Raw genomic sequence first — 23058 nt, 5'->3', positions numbered from 1 at the left:
CATTCTAGGATCTCCTCCAAAGTTGCAGATATAGATGTATTGTGACAACTGGGCTGCCATGGAGGGCTTCGCACTCCATCACAGCCTAGTTGGCACAATCCATCTATATTTGCTGATAAAGGAACTACTAGGTGGCAGTGATCACAGAGTACTTATGTGGAATTTACTCAAGGATTTAACTACCATCAGGGATAAAGGGAAAGATTTTTGCTTTTGTAAAGATGGCTAAGATGGTCTCAGACAGTTTTTAAATTTTGTGCAGCGGGACCAACTGATGATGTTACCAACAGCAAATTTTAAATGGGAAGTATTCAAGGAATTAATCTTGGAAGCTACTAGGCTTTTCATACCAACTAAGAAATACTGTTCACAATTTAGGACTAAATGGATGTCAGATGAACTAATGAGACTCGTGGCAAAGAAGAAAAATGCATGGGATGAATATAAATTATCAGGAAACACTGATGCCTATGGCAGATATAAAATTGTAATCAAGTCATAAAGAAGGTTAGGCAAGCAAAGGCAGATTACGAGAAATCTTTGGCAAAGGATGCAAAGAAAAACAGTAAAGGCTTCTTTACTTATGTAAACTCTAGAAGGAAGGGATGAATCAGATCGGTTCACTTGTATCAATTGTTCGGTTTATGATGATTCCGCACGAGTAGCTGACAAACCGAATGAGTATTTTGCATCTACATTCACACGTTAGGAATTCTGTAGGGAAGTGGAGACCAGAAGTTTATCAAACTCTAAGGGAGTTAAATGATTTTGTAATAACTAAGAGCAAAGTGAAGGAGAAACTCTAGAAGTTAAACGTAAGGACAGTACCTGGGGTGGATAGGATCTATCCAGTTATATTAAAGGAGGCAGCAAAGGAAGTAAGCTGGCCTTTAGCTATGATTATGAAAGCATCCTTGGACTCAAGAGAGAGTCCCTACAGACTAGAGATGTGTAAATTGTATCCCCGATTCACAAAGGAGATTAAAAGGTGACATGAGTAATTACAGACCCTGTCAGTTTAACTTCTGTTCTGGGGAAAATAATGGAATCACTGGTTAAAGAAGCAATGTAGGATCATCTAGACAATGCTGCCGTTATAGTTCAGACACAGTATGGGTTTGTTAAGGGGAAGTCTTCTCTGACCAATCTGATGAGATATTTTATGTGGACAAAGGAACTGGATGCAAAAAATAATTTTGACATCATATACTTGGATTTTAGGAATTCTTTTAATACCGTTGCACGTGAAAGACTTCAGTACAAGTTGGAGCAGTATGGCATTAAAGGCAAGTTGCTGCTATGAGCAAAGGGATGTTTGAGTGGGAGAAGACAGAGTGGTAATCAATGGACAATGCTTTTCATGGACTAATGTTATTAGCAGAATCCCCTAGGGGTCCATGTTGGGCCCATTGTTGTTTTCTGTATTTATCGATGAAGGCATATCAGGCTTAATGTCCAAGTTTGCAGACAACGCAAAGGTTGGCAGGGTTGTTAATGACAGTATGCTACTGCAACAGGATCTAGAAAAACTGAGCAGACGAGCTGAGAGTTGGCAACTGAAGTTTAACATTCACAAATGCAAAGTATTGCATATGGGTAGCGATAACCGAAGAGAAACATACCAACTCTGTGGTACTACACTCAGGGAAGTGGAAAAGACCTGGGGGTAATTGTGCAGTCAGATATGAAGATTTCTGAGCAGTGCAGACAGACGGGGATGGTTGAGTGGGAGAAGACAAAGGGTGTAATCAATGGGCATTGCTCTTCGTGAACTAATGTTATTAGTGTAGTTCCACAGGGTTTGGTGTTGTGTCCACTGTTGTTTTGTATGTGTATCAATTATATTGATGAAGGTATATCAGGCGTAGTGTCAAAGTTTGCAGATGATACAAAGGTTGGCAGGGTTGTTAATGACAGTGTGCTACTGCAACAGGATCTAGAAAATCTGGGAAGATGGGCTGAGAAGTGGCAACTGAAGTTTAACATTGACAAATGCAAAGTACTGCATATGGGTAGAAGTAACCCCAGAGGAACGTACCAACTGTGTGGTACTACACTGAAGGTAGCAGAAAATGAAAAAAAAGCTGGAAGTAATTGTGCAGTGAGATATGAAGTTTTCTGAGCAATGCAGACAGGCTGCCAGGGCAGGTCATGGGGTTTTGTCAATGATATACAGGAATTTTGCTAGCAGGGAAAAAGAGGTGATTGTCCCTCTGTATAAGGCAATGGTCAGGGCACGCCTTGAGTACTGCGTACAGGTCTGGAGGCCTCATTTTAGGAAGGATGTAGATTTGCCTCAACGTGTACAGAGAAGATGCAAAAAGGTTGGTGAAGGGAATGAACAGATACTCTTACCAAGAGAGGGGCTTAAGTTCTGCAAATTGCAGCGCTGGAGACTAAGCACCTGTGAGGTGATCTGATTGAGGTGTATAAGGCTTTGAATGGATTGAGCACGCTAAGTTCTGATGGGATTCTTCCACTTGTTCAGATTACGAGCCTAAGGGGCATAAATTCAAATTGAGGAAAGATAGATGTGTGGAAATTTGCCTTTAGCCAGCGGGTGGTTTATTGCTGGAACAAACTTCCATCTGTCGTGGAAGTTGATAGGGTAAATAAATTTAATGAGGAACTAGACAAACATTTAGAGGGAATTGAATTTTTTTTTTGGCTGATGCTGCATAAGCTCATATGCTTGCTTTCTTGCATAACATGCCACTATTACTACTACTATGTTTCTCAAACTGTAGTCCGTAGACAATTTCCAGGGGGTCTGCGAAACGGGCCCTCTTGAACTAGTCAAATTATTCATTCTATGCATAGCAAATTGATGATAAATAAAGTTATTCTTATATATTTATGTAAAAATAATAACGTTGATTTGTTTTAAACATAACTTTGTATTTTCTTTTCCGAAAACCCAGTGTTCATCCATATACATACATACACCGAGAAACATATGCATATATATATATATATATATATATATATGTCTGCAAACTTTTTTTGATATTTGAAGGGGTCCGTAAACTTTTTTGATTTTTGAAAGGATCCGTAAATCTCAGTAGTTTTGAAACTACTGATATAGTGGCACTGTGTGTTATATTATATGTATTTACATAAATTATTTGTACAGTATTTTATATAGATTGCGGGGTTGCCAGGAAAGCTGGCTGGAACTGCCAAGTTTAATTTTAAAAAATAAATTAAAAAAAAAAAACATGTGGAATATGCATTTCTCAGCTATTCTAGTGGACCTGTAATGTCTGGGAGACCTGTATTGCTGGAACTGTAATCTGTTTCAACCTAAGTTTACATCACTAAGAAAGATAGTGATGTAAACTTAGGTTTACATTACTATCTTTATTTTCACACAACAAAATGAATAGCATATTAATATGCATTCTCCCTTCCATAGTCATTGGTCTAATTTTTTTTTTTTTTTTTTGCCAATATTGCCAAAACAAATAAAACTATATCAGTATAATCCCAGTTATTCCAATTCAAAAGTCTGCATGTCAGTGTATCAATCCTTTAGAAATGTTAATGAGAATACCGTATGACAGTCCAGAATAGGAGCTAGAGGGTTGTCATAAATGGTCAGTCTTTGGGGTGGATCAGTGGAACACGGGGTTTCTCAGGGCTGTATTTGTTCCCCACCTACTTCTAATTTATGTAAAGGATATTAACAAGAGTATCCAAGAGAAGCTGTCAACGTTTGCTGATGATTAGAAGATGGAAAGGATTAGTTAACAATTTCAGTCAGATAAAATATTGTCCCTTTGAATATTGTATACAACTGATGTAAACCCTTCAGAAAGATTTGGAGCAGTTGCATTTATACTTCCAAAATGCAAGTAAAGTTTAATTAATGTTTTTAAATATAAAGTTATGCAGTTGGGGGAAATCCTGGAGACATATAAACTTAGGGAGAGAAAGAGGAGCTAAAAGTAGTACAAGATGAAAAGATTTAGTGTTACAATCCATTCCGATGTGATATTTCCCATGCATTGTAAACAGGCTGCTAGAAATGCATGTTGTCTGTGATTTATAGGGCCTTTGCTAGTAGGAAGAAGGATATCATTATCCCTCTATACAAGATGCTGGTTAGACTGCATCTGAAATGAGACATTGCTACTGCAGAGGAGTTCAACAGAGGGTGACCAAATTAGTGATGAGTACAGATCAATGCACATATGAAGAACAGCATAGAAGGTGTGGACTGCAATGTTTGACAACTAGACATCGAAAGGCAGATCTGATTGAGGTGTATAAGGTGCTGAAAGGGTTGGGTAAAATGAAAGAGGAAGGTCTGTTCTCTCTCTCAAAGGTGTGACAAGAACTAAGGGACACAAATTTAAAATCTCAACATAAAATATAAAACATCAAGAGATTGTTCACCTATAGGCAGCAGTTATCAAGCACTGGAATAAGTTGCCTCCCAATATGACAGAGGCAGTGAGCCTGGTTAAGTTCAAAGCAGAATTTCTTGCCTCCAACTGCTTTATATTTTTAAGCACAACAAACAATGAAAACAGTCCTGAGACTTAAATCGATGTTGCTATTAGGCTTTTTGCTGCTCAGACTACTTTTGCATTTTCTGATTGCCCTTAGGTAGCAGTGTAACTCGGCGCCTCCGTAGCCAGGTGGGAAGGAGCAGCAGTGCGTAGCACATGCTTCTTGATTAGACCAGGGTTCGAGCCTGTTACCACCAAATACGGAGGATGCAGAAAGGTCAAGGGAATGACTACCGCATATTCCCGGAGCAATATGGCCTTAGTTGCTAATGCTCCTAAAAACCAAATAACAAACAAGCAGTGTAACTATTCTGTTGCCATGCATGGTTGCATTTGTTATTATGTACTGGAGTCCCACTGGTGGCCATCCATTGTGAAAACTCATGCTATGTGAACCAGCATGGGGCTTCTGTGTTTGTTTCAAGTTGGAATTCTGATGTGTTGCAGAATGTTGAAGGTAGGGCCTTCTCTAACTTGCATGTTTGAGGGTTTAGTGTCAAACAATGTTAGCTACAAAATTGCATTTTTGTTTTGAGACAACTTTAGTTTTACTTTATACAAATAACAGTGCATAACATGTCACACAACTGTATCTCTCTCTAGTACTTTTACAAGTTAGCTTGGGCTATGTGCACATTTCCAGTAAATCAAGAAAATGTTATGTTGTGTGTGGTTTTTTTTGCATAGGCAAGAATTATAGTCCTTTTTTCAGCACTGACTTGTGGTAGAGAACTTCCTGCCACTTTGGTTGTCTGCTTTTCTGTATTTGGTCCCATTAGTGCCATCAATTGATTAATTACTGACTGGCAGAAACTTCCTTGTTGGTCTGGAAGTTGGTTAACTACATTCTTCTTCTATCATTGGTCTGCATTAGCATTAGTAGAGGCATTTGATGCAAGAAAGCAAGCTTATGCAGCATCAGCCAAAAAAAAAAAAAAAAAAAAAAAACCACTTCCACTTCATCCCTCTGTTCGTTCAAAATACCTGTCCAGCTGAGCCTTAAACTTATTTAGGCTATCAACTTCCACGACAAGGGATGGAAGTCTGTTCCACCAACCAACCACCCGCTGGCTAAAGGCAAATTTCCGCACGTCTATCCTACATCTGTCTTTCCTCAATTTGAATTTATGCCCTCTCAGGTGATTATTCCGAGTGAGAGGAAGAATCCCATCAGCATTGAGCATGCTTAAACCATTCAAGGCTTTATACACCTCTATCAGATCACCTCGCTGGTGCCTAGTCTCCAGACACTAAAATTTGCAAAACTTAAGCCTTTCTTCGTAAGAGCACCCCTTTGTTCCATTCACTAATCTTGTTGCCCTTCTCTGTACTCGTTCCAGCAGCTCTACATCCTTCTTGAAATGAGGCCTCCAGACCTGTATACAGTACTCTAGGTGTGGCCTGACCATTGCCTTATACAAGGAATAATCACCTCCTTATCTCTGCTAGAAAAATTCCTATATATCATTGACAATACACCATGAGCTACTCTTGCAGCCCGTCTGCACTGCTCAGAGAACTTCATATCTGCCTGCACAACCACCCCTAGGTCCCTTTCATTCTCTACCACTGTCAGTGTAGTACCACAGAGTTGATACGTTGCTCTGGGGTTGCTGTTTCCCATGTGTAGTACTTTACATTTGTCAATGTTAAACTTCATTTGCCACCTCTCAGCCCATCTGCTCAACCTTTCCAGATCCTGTTGCAGCAGCAGCATAGTGTCAGTAGTGTCCTTGACAACTCTGCCTACCTTTGTATCGTCTGCAAACTTCGACATTAAGCTTGATATACCATCATCAATATCGTTTATGAATACAGAAAACAATAATGGACCCAACACTGAGCCCTGAGGGACTCCACTAATAACATTAGTCCACGACGAGCAGTGTCCATTGATTACCACTCTGTCTTCTCCCCCTCAGCCACCCCTTTATCCACAGCAGCAATTTGCCTCCAGTGTCACACTGCTCCAATTTGTGCAGCAGTCTTCCATGTGCAACAGTATGCATGGGATGAATATAAATTATCAGGAAACACTGATGCCTATGGCAGATATAAAATTGTAATCAAGTCATAAAGAAGGTTAGGCAAGCAAAGGCAGATTACGAGAAATCTTTGGCAAAGGATGCAAAGAAAAACAGTAAAGGCTTCTTTACTTATGTAAACTCTAGAAGGAAGGGATGAATCAGATCGGTTCACTTGTATCAATTGTTCGGTTTATGATGATTCCGCACGAGTAGCTGACAAACCGAATGAGTATTTTGCATCTACATTCACACGTTAGGAATTCTGTAGGGAAGTGGAGACCAGAAGTTTATCAAACTCTAAGGGAGTTAAATGATTTTGTAATAACTAAGAGCAAAGTGAAGGAGAAACTCTAGAAGTTAAACGTAAGGACAGTACCTGGGGTGGATAGGATCTATCCAGTTATATTAAAGGAGGCAGCAAAGGAAGTAAGCTGGCCTTTAGCTATGATTATGAAAGCATCCTTGGACTCAAGAGAGAGTCCCTACAGACTAGAGATGTGTAAATTGTATCCCCGATTCACAAAGGAGATTAAAAGGTGACATGAGTAATTACAGACCCTGTCAGTTTAACTTCTGTTCTGGGGAAAATAATGGAATCACTGGTTAAAGAAGCAATGTAGGATCATCTAGACAATGCTGCCGTTATAGTTCAGACACAGTATGGGTTTGTTAAGGGGAAGTCTTCTCTGACCAATCTGATGAGATATTTTATGTGGACAAAGGAACTGGATGCAAAAAATAATTTTGACATCATATACTTGGATTTTAGGAATTCTTTTAATACCGTTGCACGTGAAAGACTTCAGTACAAGTTGGAGCAGTATGGCATTAAAGGCAAGTTGCTGCTATGAGCAAAGGGATGTTTGAGTGGGAGAAGACAGAGTGGTAATCAATGGACAATGCTTTTCATGGACTAATGTTATTAGCAGAATCCCCTAGGGGTCCATGTTGGGCCCATTGTTGTTTTCTGTATTTATCGATGAAGGCATATCAGGCTTAATGTCCAAGTTTGCAGACAACGCAAAGGTTGGCAGGGTTGTTAATGACAGTATGCTACTGCAACAGGATCTAGAAAAACTGAGCAGACGAGCTGAGAGTTGGCAACTGAAGTTTAACATTCACAAATGCAAAGTATTGCATATGGGTAGCGATAACCGAAGAGAAACATACCAACTCTGTGGTACTACACTCAGGGAAGTGGAAAAGACCTGGGGGTAATTGTGCAGTCAGATATGAAGATTTCTGAGCAGTGCAGACAGACGGGGATGGTTGAGTGGGAGAAGACAAAGGGTGTAATCAATGGGCATTGCTCTTCGTGAACTAATGTTATTAGTGTAGTTCCACAGGGTTTGGTGTTGTGTCCACTGTTGTTTTGTATGTGTATCAATTATATTGATGAAGGTATATCAGGCGTAGTGTCAAAGTTTGCAGATGATACAAAGGTTGGCAGGGTTGTTAATGACAGTGTGCTACTGCAACAGGATCTAGAAAATCTGGGAAGATGGGCTGAGAAGTGGCAACTGAAGTTTAACATTGACAAATGCAAAGTACTGCATATGGGTAGAAGTAACCCCAGAGGAACGTACCAACTGTGTGGTACTACACTGAAGGTAGCAGAAAATGAAAAAAAAGCTGGAAGTAATTGTGCAGTGAGATATGAAGTTTTCTGAGCAATGCAGACAGGCTGCCAGGGCAGGTCATGGGGTTTTGTCAATGATATACAGGAATTTTGCTAGCAGGGAAAAAGAGGTGATTGTCCCTCTGTATAAGGCAATGGTCAGGGCACGCCTTGAGTACTGCGTACAGGTCTGGAGGCCTCATTTTAGGAAGGATGTAGATTTGCCTCAACGTGTACAGAGAAGATGCAAAAAGGTTGGTGAAGGGAATGAACAGATACTCTTACCAAGAGAGGGGCTTAAGTTCTGCAAATTGCAGCGCTGGAGACTAAGCACCTGTGAGGTGATCTGATTGAGGTGTATAAGGCTTTGAATGGATTGAGCACGCTAAGTTCTGATGGGATTCTTCCACTTGTTCAGATTACGAGCCTAAGGGGCATAAATTCAAATTGAGGAAAGATAGATGTGTGGAAATTTGCCTTTAGCCAGCGGGTGGTTTATTGCTGGAACAAACTTCCATCTGTCGTGGAAGTTGATAGGGTAAATAAATTTAATGAGGAACTAGACAAACATTTAGAGGGAATTGAATTTTTTTTTTGGCTGATGCTGCATAAGCTCATATGCTTGCTTTCTTGCATAACATGCCACTATTACTACTACTATGTTTCTCAAACTGTAGTCCGTAGACAATTTCCAGGGGGTCTGCGAAACGGGCCCTCTTGAACTAGTCAAATTATTCATTCTATGCATAGCAAATTGATGATAAATAAAGTTATTCTTATATATTTATGTAAAAATAATAACGTTGATTTGTTTTAAACATAACTTTGTATTTTCTTTTCCGAAAACCCAGTGTTCATCCATATACATACATACACCGAGAAACATATGCATATATATATATATATATAATATATATATATATATATATATATATATATATATATATATATATATGTCTGCAAACTTTTTTTGATATTTGAAGGGGTCCGTAAACTTTTTTGATTTTTGAAAGGATCCGTAAATCTCAGTAGTTTTGAAACTACTGATATAGTGGCACTGTGTGTTATATTATATGTATTTACATAAATTATTTGTACAGTATTTTATATAGATTGCGGGGTTGCCAGGAAAGCTGGCTGGAACTGCCAAGTTTAATTTTAAAAAATAAATTAAAAAAAAAAAACATGTGGAATATGCATTTCTCAGCTATTCTAGTGGACCTGTAATGTCTGGGAGACCTGTATTGCTGGAACTGTAATCTGTTTCAACCTAAGTTTACATCACTAAGAAAGATAGTGATGTAAACTTAGGTTTACATTACTATCTTTATTTTCACACAACAAAATGAATAGCATATTAATATGCATTCTCCCTTCCATAGTCATTGGTCTAATTTTTTTTTTTTTTTTTTGCCAATATTGCCAAAACAAATAAAACTATATCAGTATAATCCCAGTTATTCCAATTCAAAAGTCTGCATGTCAGTGTATCAATCCTTTAGAAATGTTAATGAGAATACCGTATGACAGTCCAGAATAGGAGCTAGAGGGTTGTCATAAATGGTCAGTCTTTGGGGTGGATCAGTGGAACACGGGGTTTCTCAGGGCTGTATTTGTTCCCCACCTACTTCTAATTTATGTAAAGGATATTAACAAGAGTATCCAAGAGAAGCTGTCAACGTTTGCTGATGATTAGAAGATGGAAAGGATTAGTTAACAATTTCAGTCAGATAAAATATTGTCCCTTTGAATATTGTATACAACTGATGTAAACCCTTCAGAAAGATTTGGAGCAGTTGCATTTATACTTCCAAAATGCAAGTAAAGTTTAATTAATGTTTTTAAATATAAAGTTATGCAGTTGGGGGAAATCCTGGAGACATATAAACTTAGGGAGAGAAAGAGGAGCTAAAAGTAGTACAAGATGAAAAGATTTAGTGTTACAATCCATTCCGATGTGATATTTCCCATGCATTGTAAACAGGCTGCTAGAAATGCATGTTGTCTGTGATTTATAGGGCCTTTGCTAGTAGGAAGAAGGATATCATTATCCCTCTATACAAGATGCTGGTTAGACTGCATCTGAAATGAGACATTGCTACTGCAGAGGAGTTCAACAGAGGGTGACCAAATTAGTGATGAGTACAGATCAATGCACATATGAAGAACAGCATAGAAGGTGTGGACTGCAATGTTTGACAACTAGACATCGAAAGGCAGATCTGATTGAGGTGTATAAGGTGCTGAAAGGGTTGGGTAAAATGAAAGAGGAAGGTCTGTTCTCTCTCTCAAAGGTGTGACAAGAACTAAGGGACACAAATTTAAAATCTCAACATAAAATATAAAACATCAAGAGATTGTTCACCTATAGGCAGCAGTTATCAAGCACTGGAATAAGTTGCCTCCCAATATGACAGAGGCAGTGAGCCTGGTTAAGTTCAAAGCAGAATTTCTTGCCTCCAACTGCTTTATATTTTTAAGCACAACAAACAATGAAAACAGTCCTGAGACTTAAATCGATGTTGCTATTAGGCTTTTTGCTGCTCAGACTACTTTTGCATTTTCTGATTGCCCTTAGGTAGCAGTGTAACTCGGCGCCTCCGTAGCCAGGTGGGAAGGAGCAGCAGTGCGTAGCACATGCTTCTTGATTAGACCAGGGTTCGAGCCTGTTACCACCAAATACGGAGGATGCAGAAAGGTCAAGGGAATGACTACCGCATATTCCCGGAGCAATATGGCCTTAGTTGCTAATGCTCCTAAAAACCAAATAACAAACAAGCAGTGTAACTATTCTGTTGCCATGCATGGTTGCATTTGTTATTATGTACTGGAGTCCCACTGGTGGCCATCCATTGTGAAAACTCATGCTATGTGAACCAGCATGGGGCTTCTGTGTTTGTTTCAAGTTGGAATTCTGATGTGTTGCAGAATGTTGAAGGTAGGGCCTTCTCTAACTTGCATGTTTGAGGGTTTAGTGTCAAACAATGTTAGCTACAAAATTGCATTTTTGTTTTGAGACAACTTTAGTTTTACTTTATACAAATAACAGTGCATAACATGTCACACAACTGTATCTCTCTCTAGTACTTTTACAAGTTAGCTTGGGCTATGTGCACATTTCCAGTAAATCAAGAAAATGTTATGTTGTGTGTGGTTTTTTTTGCATAGGCAAGAATTATAGTCCTTTTTTCAGCACTGACTTGTGGTAGAGAACTTCCTGCCACTTTGGTTGTCTGCTTTTCTGTATTTGGTCCCATTAGTGCCATCAATTGATTAATTACTGACTGGCAGAAACTTCCTTGTTGGTCTGGAAGTTGGTTAACTACATTCTTCTTCTATCATTGGTCTGCATTAGCATTAGTAGAGGCATTTGATGCAAGAAAGCAAGCTTATGCAGCATCAGCCAAAAAAAAAAAAAAAAAAAAAAAAACCACTTCCACTTCATCCCTCTGTTCGTTCAAAATACCTGTCCAGCTGAGCCTTAAACTTATTTAGGCTATCAACTTCCACGACAAGGGATGGAAGTCTGTTCCACCAACCAACCACCCGCTGGCTAAAGGCAAATTTCCGCACGTCTATCCTACATCTGTCTTTCCTCAATTTGAATTTATGCCCTCTCAGGTGATTATTCCGAGTGAGAGGAAGAATCCCATCAGCATTGAGCATGCTTAAACCATTCAAGGCTTTATACACCTCTATCAGATCACCTCGCTGGTGCCTAGTCTCCAGACACTAAAATTTGCAAAACTTAAGCCTTTCTTCGTAAGAGCACCCCTTTGTTCCATTCACTAATCTTGTTGCCCTTCTCTGTACTCGTTCCAGCAGCTCTACATCCTTCTTGAAATGAGGCCTCCAGACCTGTATACAGTACTCTAGGTGTGGCCTGACCATTGCCTTATACAAGGAATAATCACCTCCTTATCTCTGCTAGAAAAATTCCTATATATCATTGACAATACACCATGAGCTACTCTTGCAGCCCGTCTGCACTGCTCAGAGAACTTCATATCTGCCTGCACAACCACCCCTAGGTCCCTTTCATTCTCTACCACTGTCAGTGTAGTACCACAGAGTTGATACGTTGCTCTGGGGTTGCTGTTTCCCATGTGTAGTACTTTACATTTGTCAATGTTAAACTTCATTTGCCACCTCTCAGCCCATCTGCTCAACCTTTCCAGATCCTGTTGCAGCAGCAGCATAGTGTCAGTAGTGTCCTTGACAACTCTGCCTACCTTTGTATCGTCTGCAAACTTCGACATTAAGCTTGATATACCATCATCAATATCGTTTATGAATACAGAAAACAATAATGGACCCAACACTGAGCCCTGAGGGACTCCACTAATAACATTAGTCCACGACGAGCAGTGTCCATTGATTACCACTCTGTCTTCTCCCCCTCAGCCACCCCTTTATCCACAGCAGCAATTTGCCTCCAGTGTCACACTGCTCCAATTTGTGCAGCAGTCTTCCATGTGCAACAGTATCAAAAGCCTTTCTAAGATCCAAGTATATAATATCAAAGTTATTCCCTGCATCCAGTTCCTTTGTGACTGCATCATAGTATCCAATCAAATTGGTCAGGCAAGACTTCCCCTTAACAAAACCATGCTGTGTCCGAGCTATAACTGAAGTCTTGTCTAAATGATCCTGCAGTGCTTCTTTAACTAGTGCCTCCATTAATTTTCCTGGAACAGAAGTTAAACTCACAGGTCTATAATTACTTGTGTCAGCCTTTGATCCTCCTTTGTGAATTGGGGTCACATTTGCACATCTCAGTCTGTGGGTACCTCCCGAGTCCAAGGAAGCTCTCATAATTATGGCTAAGGGTTTGCTTACTTCCTCTGCTGCCTCCTTTAATATAACTGGATAGATCCTATCCACCCCGGGTGCCTTTCTTGTGTTTATCTTCAACAATTTCTAAAGCTAATGAAAGCATAAAGCTAATCAAACTTCTTTTAGCCTGTTGCAGTGTTGATAAACAGATTCCCTCGCTTTGCCACTTGCATAGCCCATAATTTGTGTAGGTGTTGTAAGAGAAGTGCTTCTGTCAGTGTATGCCACAGTTGTACTTGTTTGCAGCGACACTGGCACATATCGACAATAGCACTTATTTTTTCGGTTTAGTCTCACTTGCCCTAATCTCAGAAGCACTAATAGTGACTTGCCATAATAATGACCTGCCCTAATCATGTCCCAATGGTAAGGGGGGGGTACTACTGTCATTTGCCTTAAGCAAGTATATAATTGCATACCTTCAATCCCTTTCACTCTAATCACCCTTTACGGAGGTGGCTGGTGAACAAGTGAGGTCCCCCCCCCATTTCTATCTGTGTTTGTCGACCTAAGAATTCGTTCAAATAGTAGCCAAATATCAGCATGACATTGCATGAAGCAGCACATCCACTTCCAGAACATCTCTCATATGAAAAATGTGAAGAGCTTATAAAATACTTCAAAACAAATTGGATTAGACCCACTGCTCACTTTCCACCATCATTGCGGAATCATCATGCTAATTTTGGTCCTCGGACAATAAATCATGTGGAAGGATGGCATTATGCCTTAAATAAATCTGTGGGCACCATCATGTTAATATATGGAAGATGATTACCCATTTAAAAAAGCAACAAGAATACTAGAATTAGTAAATGTTGGAAATCTTCAACCTCATAAAAACAGTAAATACAAGGGCATTAATAAGAAATTAACAGCAGATAGACAAAACGGGGACATCGATTTACACACTTGTGCAAGCAGTTGAATATAATTTAAACTTCAATTATTTATATTTTAAACCTGTATTTATTTCTTTATTTGATATCAAGACATTTGTACAGTAAACCCCCGCTATTCGCAGGGGTTACGTTCCTGAGAAATGCCTCGAATACCGAAAACCCGAATACTGAGTTATGGTTCCCATAGTAATAAAGAAGTTCCGTTCCAAAGTATGAAATATATAAGAAAAACTAGTCTAAAATTTTGTCTATGTATGTACCTTCATAATATGACTATGTACATACAGTACATAGTGAAATGCAAGCATATGGCATCGAAATGAAAATAAGAAAAAATTTAATATTAAATGTAATATTTATTAGAAATTTCAAACAAATCTTTCAAACCAGTGTCTTTGCTAGCTAAAAAAAACTTATCCGCCAGTGCTATCACCAGTTTCGCTAAAGTGTTGATAAAGGAGTTTTGCCTTTTCATGAATGATGAATGAACTTAATGGAATTTTATTTTGAGTTCGGTCTTCTATCCACAGATTTAAAGCCTTTTCCATTTTTTCTAATTTAACATCACGAGTTACAGAGCAAATTTTTGAAGCAATTAGCACGTTTTCACGGACACTACGGCGGATTTTTTCTTCCGATTTCTTGATTGATCGTACCGTTGACTCATTGATTTTATAATGTTTTGCCACTGAGGAGACACTTTCACCATTAGAAATTTTATCTAATAACTCGCTAATGTCATCACCTTCTTTCATATTTTTACATTTCTCTTGTTATTCGTAGCCATATTTTTGTACGGGTTAGAAAGAATTTGTCCACAATAAAGTCACTTTCTTCCGTTAACACACTCGAAAAAGTCTGTTTTACACTGCAAAATGGTAATTTATCACTTTTGTAAGCATATCAATTTATAAATTTATTCAATTTATAAGCATATAAATTAAAAGCAAACGACGAAACCTTCCATGACAAGCGCCTAACATATACTGAACAAGGATTAGCGAGAAACATCCACGCTCGCGATTTTGTCACCCCCTCTCCCCCCACCCACTGAGCGCTGTTTTGACTGGGAAAGATAATTTTAGCCACGCCCATGTTTTTTTATGACGAAAAATGTTTACAGCGCTTTAAAATTCACATTTTTTTAGGTTTCGTTTTATATTAAATCAGCAACCGCGAATAAAGATGCTGCGAATAGCGGGGGTTTACTGTATTTGTATTTGTAAAAAGAAAATAAATTGATTATTATTTTGATGTTATATTTGTTTATTTTTTTCATTATTGTTTTTTGAAGTCCATTTTTATATTTTATTGCTCCGAAAAAATAGGATACGGTTTCATACACAATAGAAATGTGATTAGGGCAAGTGGGGTAACACCATTTTTTCTGACTTGTGGTTGGTCTAAATTTTGTTTTGCAGATGAATCATTCTGAATGGGGATGAAGTCTACTGACATGTCTTTTATTAGATCTCAAAGCGTGAATTTTTTTTTCACGCTTTGTGAAAAAAAAAAAATTTCCAGCCACTGCAATCATGCCATGCCTTCAGTACTGCGTACAGTTCTGGAGGTCTCATTTTAGGAATGATTTAGAGTTGCTTGAGTGTGTTGATTGACACTAAAATATAAAACCCTATCCACCACAGTATGAAACTCACTGAAATGAAGCATCCTCACTCTGAGGACCCCTAAAAATTTGCAGTCTTCAGTACCTGGACCAGGATCTCAGATATGTAAGACTTCTACTACATAATAACAGCTGTCCCTAACAGTTTATTGAAAGGAACATTTAAAAGGTAGTTGACCAGTTTGGGCCCTTACCTTCAAAGGGCCCACCTAGTCAACCAACAGACACCTGTATTAGTCACCCTTCCCTACTATCTCCTGGGTGGGTTGAGAAATGAACTAGATGTCCAACAATAATAAGACAAGGTACATTTTCAGGGTTACAAGAATCTAACACCTTAGAGCCATTCCTTCTAGTGCTGGAGAATAGGAACAGTGGCTCCAAAGCTGTGTCACCTAATGCAGCAAAACCCATATAAACTAGTAAAACATAAAATCAAAGACTGCATAGAATATGCAGAAATACCAGACATAGCAATATCAATGTAGCATTCAGTGATGTGGCATGTCATGGCATCTTCCAAGACAACGTTAAACTTGAAAGACCCAAAATTCTTGCTGTGAATTGACATCAGAAGAGGTTAGAGTTTGTTAAATCTTTCAAGATTCACTCCAAGCCCTCCAAAATAAATAAATGTGGTGGGAAGACCACTAACCCTCCCCACTGGTGGATGCAACTCTTTCCCCCTTCTAACAATGCCCCACTCCTTTCAGTCTCCTCTTGCCATTCTCCTTCAATTACTATCTCTTCCCTCCTTCCATACCCTGGAATCACTTCTGTCACTTCCTTTCCTTTAAAAGTTCTAGTTATAGTATCAGCAGCAACAAGGCAAGTTACCTCCTCCAGTAAGCACTGTTCAGACAACACCCTTTTGTCTCCCACCACTTTCTTAAGATTCATTATTATTCCTCTAATGTTATTATTATGTCCCCACAGTTTTGTAAATGATGCAAATAATTCCATATTTGTTATAAAACATTGTATTGTAAACATTAACTTGTAACTATGTATAGTTTAATATTCACATGTTACTAATGAAGTCCACAGGATAGAGGTGTTACACACTTCTATCCTGGGGGACTACATCAGTAGCATATATAGCTTCATTAATATTTTTCATTTATATTGTAGAAGGAAGCCAGATAATGTTTTAAAACTAAGCAATGAAGTGTTGTTTCATTCTTCTAATAGTCTGCCTGTGTATAACTATGACCTTTCTAACCACATGCCCTTTTCATACTTGCATTACAGGAATTCTTTTCAGAAAAAAATAATGCTGCTTTATTTATGTTTGGTTCCCATAACAAGAAAAGACCCAACAATCTGGTTATTGGAAGGATGTATGACTACCATATTTTAGACATGATAGAACTAGGAATGTCAGATTTTAAATCATTGAACAGCTTTAAGGTAAAGTATGTTTATGATTTGCTTCTACAACATTTTTCTATAACCCTTTTAGTAGTGATTTAACTGTGCTCGGGGTGCGTACGTAGCCAGGTGGGCAGGAGCAGCAGCAGCAGCAGCAGTGCATAGCACACGCTTCTTGATTAGGGCGCCTCCGTAGCCAGGTGGGAAGGAGCAGCAGTGCGTAGCACACGCTTCTTGATTAGACCGGGGTTCGAGCCCGTCACCACCAAATACGGAGGATGCGGAAAGGTTAAGGAATGACCGCCGCATATCCTGGAGCAATATGGCCTTAGTTGCTAATGCTCCTAAAAACCAAACAACAACAACAACAGCTTCTTGATTAGACCGGGGTTCGAGCCCATGCCCACCAAATACAGAGGATGCGGAAAGATCAGGGAATGACCACCGCATATCCCCGGAGCAATATGGCCTTAGTTTCTAATGCTCCTAAAAAAACTAAATAATAACAACTGTGCTCAGGCTGTTTTACTATGCAGTAGTGTTCTTTTACATTTATTAATTTATCACTTGATTCAATTTCATCTACTTCTGGATCTGAATCATTTTTTTTTTCTTTCAATTTAAGACCCAGATTGGACAAGTGAGACAAATAAGTGTAACATCCTTCTCTGATTTTCAAAGCTGTTTTGATGCTGTAAGTTTTTTAAACTACTATTACTAGGAAACAGACGAGATGGTAGCAGGCACTGACCAGAAGATTTCAAGACATTTCATACATAAATGGACACATTATTGGAAACAACCTTCAAAAATGTGTATATAATATGTATGGAATTCAACTTTTTAAAATAAAATAGCAGATTGTGATATACCTTCATCAGTGTAACATCCTGATATACCTTCATCAATATCATTGATAAATATACAAAACAATGGCCCAACACTGAACCATGTGGGATCCACTAATAACATTAGTCCACAAAGAGCAGCATCCATTGATTACCACCCTCTGTCTTCTCTCACTCAACCAACCTTTTATCCATTGTAGCAACTTACCCTTAATACCATTCTGCTCCAATTTGTAGTGTAAAAAGCTTTCCTGAAATCCAAGTATATGATATCAGAATTATTTTTTTGCACCCAGTTCCTTTGTAACTCATCATAATATCCAATTATATTTGTCAGACAAGACTTTCCCTTAACAAACCCATTCTGTGCCTAAATTATTTCCGCAGTCTTTTCTAGATGATCCTGCAATGCATCTTTAACCAGTGACTCCATTATTTTACCTATAACAGAAGTTAAACTAACTGGTCTGTAATTGCTCATGTCACCCTTCGATCCCCCTTTGTGAATTGGGGATACATTTGCACAACTCCAGTCTGTGGGGACCTCCCCTGAGTCCAGGGATGTTCTCATAATTATGGCTAAGGGTTGGCTTAGTTCCTTTGCCGCCTCCTTTAATATAACTGGATAGATCCCATCCACCCCAGGTGCCTTTCTTATGTTTAACTTCAGCAGTTTCTCCTCCACTTTGCTCTCAGTTATTACAAAATCATTAAGCACCTTGCTACAATTTGGCAACCTTCTGGCATTTTCCTTCCTTTATATATATATATACACAGGCATACCTCGGTTAACGTTACCTCTGATAATGAAGTCCGCAATTTCAAGCCCCATTTAACATAAAAAAAATATTCCAGTTTAATCACCTGAAATCTAAACAAATTGAAGAAATTACGGAAACCTTTGGGGCTTCTCGTGGTTGGTTTGAGAAATTTAAAAACGGGCCAGGATTCATAGTGTAAAATTAACAGGAAAAGCTGCAAATAAGTTTCCAGAAAAACTAAATGAAATAATTGAACGTGAAAATTTTTCACCAAATTTGGTGTTCAGTGTTGACGAAAGCGGTTTGTTCTGGAAACGGCTACCAACAAAAAGCTTCATTTCTATTGAATAAAAATCAGCTGCTGGGTTCAAAGCAGCTAAAGACCGTTTAACGTTACTCTTTGGATCAAATGCCTCTGGCGATTATAAATTAAAATTGTTATTAGTTTACGATTCAGAAAATCTGAGGGCGTTAAAAGGTAACATAAAAATGAATTTACCTGTAATATGGAAAGCAAATAGAAAAGCGTGGGTTACCAAGGAGTTATTTACTGATTGGTTTGTTAACCACTTTTGTCCTGAAGTAAAACGGTATTGTAAAAAAAACAACTTTGAAGAAAAAGCTCTTTTGTTGTTGGACAATGCTCCGGGACATTCTACTGATCTTAACACGTTGGACACGCATTCCTGTCAAAGTTGTGTTTCTTCCAGCAAACACAACTTCCCTGATTCAACCATTGGATCAGGAAGTAATAGCATAATTTAAAGCTTATTATCTGCGTCGAACATTAAGCAATTTAACTGAACTAGAGGATAAAGAGGAAATGACAGTTAAAACTTTTTGGAAAAACTACACCATTAAAAACGCAATTGAAAACATTGATAGTTCTTGGAAAGAAGTCACTAAGAAATGCTTAAATGGAGTTTGGCGCAAAATATGGCCAGAAGTTGTACTAGAAGAAAAAAATAACATCCAAGAAATTAGAAATTAAGTTATCCAGATGGCTCAATCAATAGGTTTTGAAAATGTCGATGAAGAGGATGTTAGAAATTTATTGAATGCAGAAGATGATGGTTTTTCAGTGGAAGATTTAGAAAACCTTGTTAGCAACGAAGACAAAGATAATGAAGATGAAGTTAAAGAAGTTCCTGCCAAAAAAGTGTTAACAACCAAAGATTTAAAAAGGTGCTTAAATGACATTGAAAACGTTTAAAATTTTTTTAGTGAAAATGATCCTGATTTGGGAAGAAGTTTTATTGTTAAGCGATCAGTGTTAAATGCAATAACTCCGTATAGGCAATTGTTAAATGAAAGAGAAAAAAAAGCATAAGCAATCAACTTTAGACTCCTATTTTAAAATGTGATTTCACTTTGTATGTAAGTTGACTGTTTATTTAATAAAACTTTTCTTTGTTCGAAAAAAAAGCTTTTCATTTTCTTTACGTAGGAACGTATTCCTATTCTGGCCATAGTATTTTTACCTCTGAAAACGAAGTTTTGCTTAAAGTAATTTCCTGGAACGCATCCTATTCGTTATTCGAGGTATGCCTGTATATATGCGTCTATATATATATATATATATATATATAGAATATCATTAGAAAAAGTAAATCAATCCAATATTAAGAATACCATCAAGGACTTAAGAAAACGCAAAAAAAAAAAAAAAAAAATTTATTATTATCGCTTTTTACCGACAATCTAGATGACTTCAACTGGGGCCAACCACCCAGAATGAAGGCAAAAAACGACAAGAAGTTCTCTGTTTCTGTGATGATCAATACATGCTAAGTAATTTAAATCTAAACCAAATATAAACCAGTATAGGCCGAATATAAATCGAATATAAATAAATCGAATGAAGATAATTAATTAAGAAAAATTTTGAAATATTAGAATCAAAGGTAAGAAATATAAGTAAAATATAAATGTAAGCATATATTAATAATTGTTGACCCGACAGAGAATGTAATTTAAGGATTAAAACAAGATTAAATATATAATATATACTACATTTGACCGTATCTAGGACATAATGTAATAGTCGTCAAAATAATGTGGTGCCCCCTATGTGATGGATACGGTAAAAATAAATAAATAATTAAATTAAATTAACGCAAAGAGAAACATGCAGATAGTAAGAAGAAAAACTAAAGGAGTAGGAAAAATAGAACCTGAACTCCACAAAGGCGAAAAATAGTGGTATAGATAAGAAATAGTTTCTCCTACGTCCTCGGATTGCCCTAATAATTTCGGAGAAATAAAAATAAAGAGTGTAGGACAGCTTAAAGGCATTACAAGATATAAGTTGTGGCTCGGGTATGCCCGGGATCGCAAACCCGTTCCTATAGTAGGACCCTGAGCTGAATTTGCATGTTATCTCAGCGTGAATTTAAGTAAATTTAAATGAATTTAACTATATGTATTAAAAAAAAAAAAAAAAAAAAAATGATACACTGTAATTTGCAAGCCGGTGGGTACAAGTTTTCTACGCTGTAAGACACCAAGAATGCAAAGTGTATCCTATTTACATATATACATGGCACTAAATATAACGATTTTATTGAAAATTATATTGAAACGATAGGTTCAGAAAACAAATTTTTGAAATTAATTATGCTAATTGCTTTCCTGAAGTGATATTTCAGGTAAGCGATAGGGAAATTATTATTAATCAACTTGCCGTACAACGCTGTTAAGCCTGTTGAACAATTTTTATTACTATTGCAGATATAAGCAATCCTTAAACATTGCGATAAAATTATATTAGCATGCACTGATTTTGATACATTTGATTTCCAGTTTGTAAGGCTGACTACGTTAAAATTAAATGCATCTCTTTTATTATATACGTTTACGTCTATTTTATTATTATGTAATATTTCTATATGAAGATCCAAGTAATTTGCTATAGTATCGGAACTATTAGTTTTTTCCAACACAAGCTCCTCTGGATATAATCCACTGTAATCCTGGACAAAATGTGGACAATTAAAAACACATATATCATCTACGTATCTGTATATAAGTAGGTTATCTTGAAATTCTCTTTCTGTATAATACAGATAAAGGTTTGCGATTATGCTTGATGCTGGACTTCCCATAGGGGTGCCAGTCACTTGTAAGTACAGTAAACCCCCGCTATTCGCGGTATCTGTATTCGCGGTTTCGCGTATTCGCGATCGCCGATTTAATATAAAATGAAACCTAAAAAATGTGAATTTTAAAGCGCTGTGAATATTTTCCGCCATAAAAAAACATGGGCGTGGCTAAAATTATCTTTCAAGGTCAAAACAGCGCTCAGTGGGTGGGTGGGGGGGGAGAGGGTGACAAAATCGCGAGCGTGGATGTTTCTCGCTAATCCTTGTTCAATATGTGTTATGCGCTTGTTATGGAAGATTTCGTCGTTTGCTTTTAATTTATATGTTTATAAATTGAATAAATTTATCAATTTATAAATTGATATGCTTACAAAAGTGATAAATCTACCGTTTTGCAGGGTAAAACAGACTTTTTCGAGTGTGTTAACGGAAGAAAGTGACTTTATTGTGGACAAGTTCTTTCTAACCCCTACAAAAATATGACTACGAATAACAAGAGAAATGTGAAAATATCAAAGAAGGTGATGACATTAGCGAATAAAATTGAGTTATTAGATAAAATTTCTAATGGTGAAAGTGTCTCCTCAGTGGCAAAACATTATAAAATCAATGAGTCAACGGTACGATCAATCAAGAAATCGGAAGAAAAAATCTGCCGTAGTGTCCATGAAAACGCGCTAATTGCTTCAAAAATTTGCTCTGTAACTCGTGATGTTAAATTAGAAAAAATGGAAAAAGCTTTAAATCTGTGGATAGAAGACCGAACTCAAAATAAAATTCCATTAAGTTCACTCATCATTCGTGAAAATGCAAAACTCCTTTATCAACACTTTAGCGAAACTGGTGATAGCACTGGCGGGATAAGTTTTTTTGCTAGCAAAGGCGCTGGTTTGAAAGATTTGTTTGAAATTTCTAATAAATATTACATTTAATATTAAATTGTTTGTTTTCATTTCGATGCCATATGCTTGCATTTCTCTACGTATTGTCTATGTACATAGTCATATTATGAAGGTACATATAACACATACATAGACAAAATTTTAGACTAGTTTTTCTTATATATTTCATACATTGGAACGGAACCCCTTTATTACTATGGGAGCCATAACTCAGTATTCGCGTTTTCGGTATTCGCGGCATTTCTCAGGAACGTAACCCCCACGAATAGCGGGGGTTTACTGTATAACGAAGTTCCGTCATATACATAATTATTAAAGATGCATAATTTTATTAGAGAATCCCAATAGGTTAAGTCAACCTGTATAGCATTTTTATTTTCTAAATATAGTTTCTGGAGGACGACTTTTAAATTATCAAGATTAATACTCGTAAATAGACTGTTAAAGTCAAATGTTTGTATTTGATGAATATTGTTATTTTTTATAGCATTTATAATCAGTAAGTTATTATTTATTATAATAGTTTTATTTAAGTTATTTAATATAATTTT

At 37.4% G+C, this 23058-nt stretch overlaps 1 protein-coding gene across 1 annotated transcript in view; it reads left to right on the top strand.

Moving 5' to 3' along the window:
• The window catches only part of Non3 (Ribosome production factor 2-like protein Non3), a 155071-nt gene that overhangs the window by 82391 nt on the left and 49622 nt on the right, over positions 1-23058 (top strand). The window contains exon 5 of the mRNA XM_090390187.1: positions 16776-16934. Coding sequence (XP_090246313.1) covers positions 16776-16934 — 159 coding nt within the window. The remainder of the gene's footprint in view (positions 1-16775; positions 16935-23058) is intronic.

This window comes from Mastigoproctus giganteus, chromosome 1 (assembly GCF_048544385.1).
Source record: "Mastigoproctus giganteus isolate SK-2022 chromosome 1, ASM4854438v1, whole genome shotgun sequence".
NCBI classification, from domain to species: domain Eukaryota; kingdom Metazoa; phylum Arthropoda; class Arachnida; order Uropygi; family Thelyphonidae; genus Mastigoproctus; species Mastigoproctus giganteus.
Note: the sequence above shows the minus strand (reverse complement) of the source record. Positions and strands in the feature narration are given on the sequence as shown.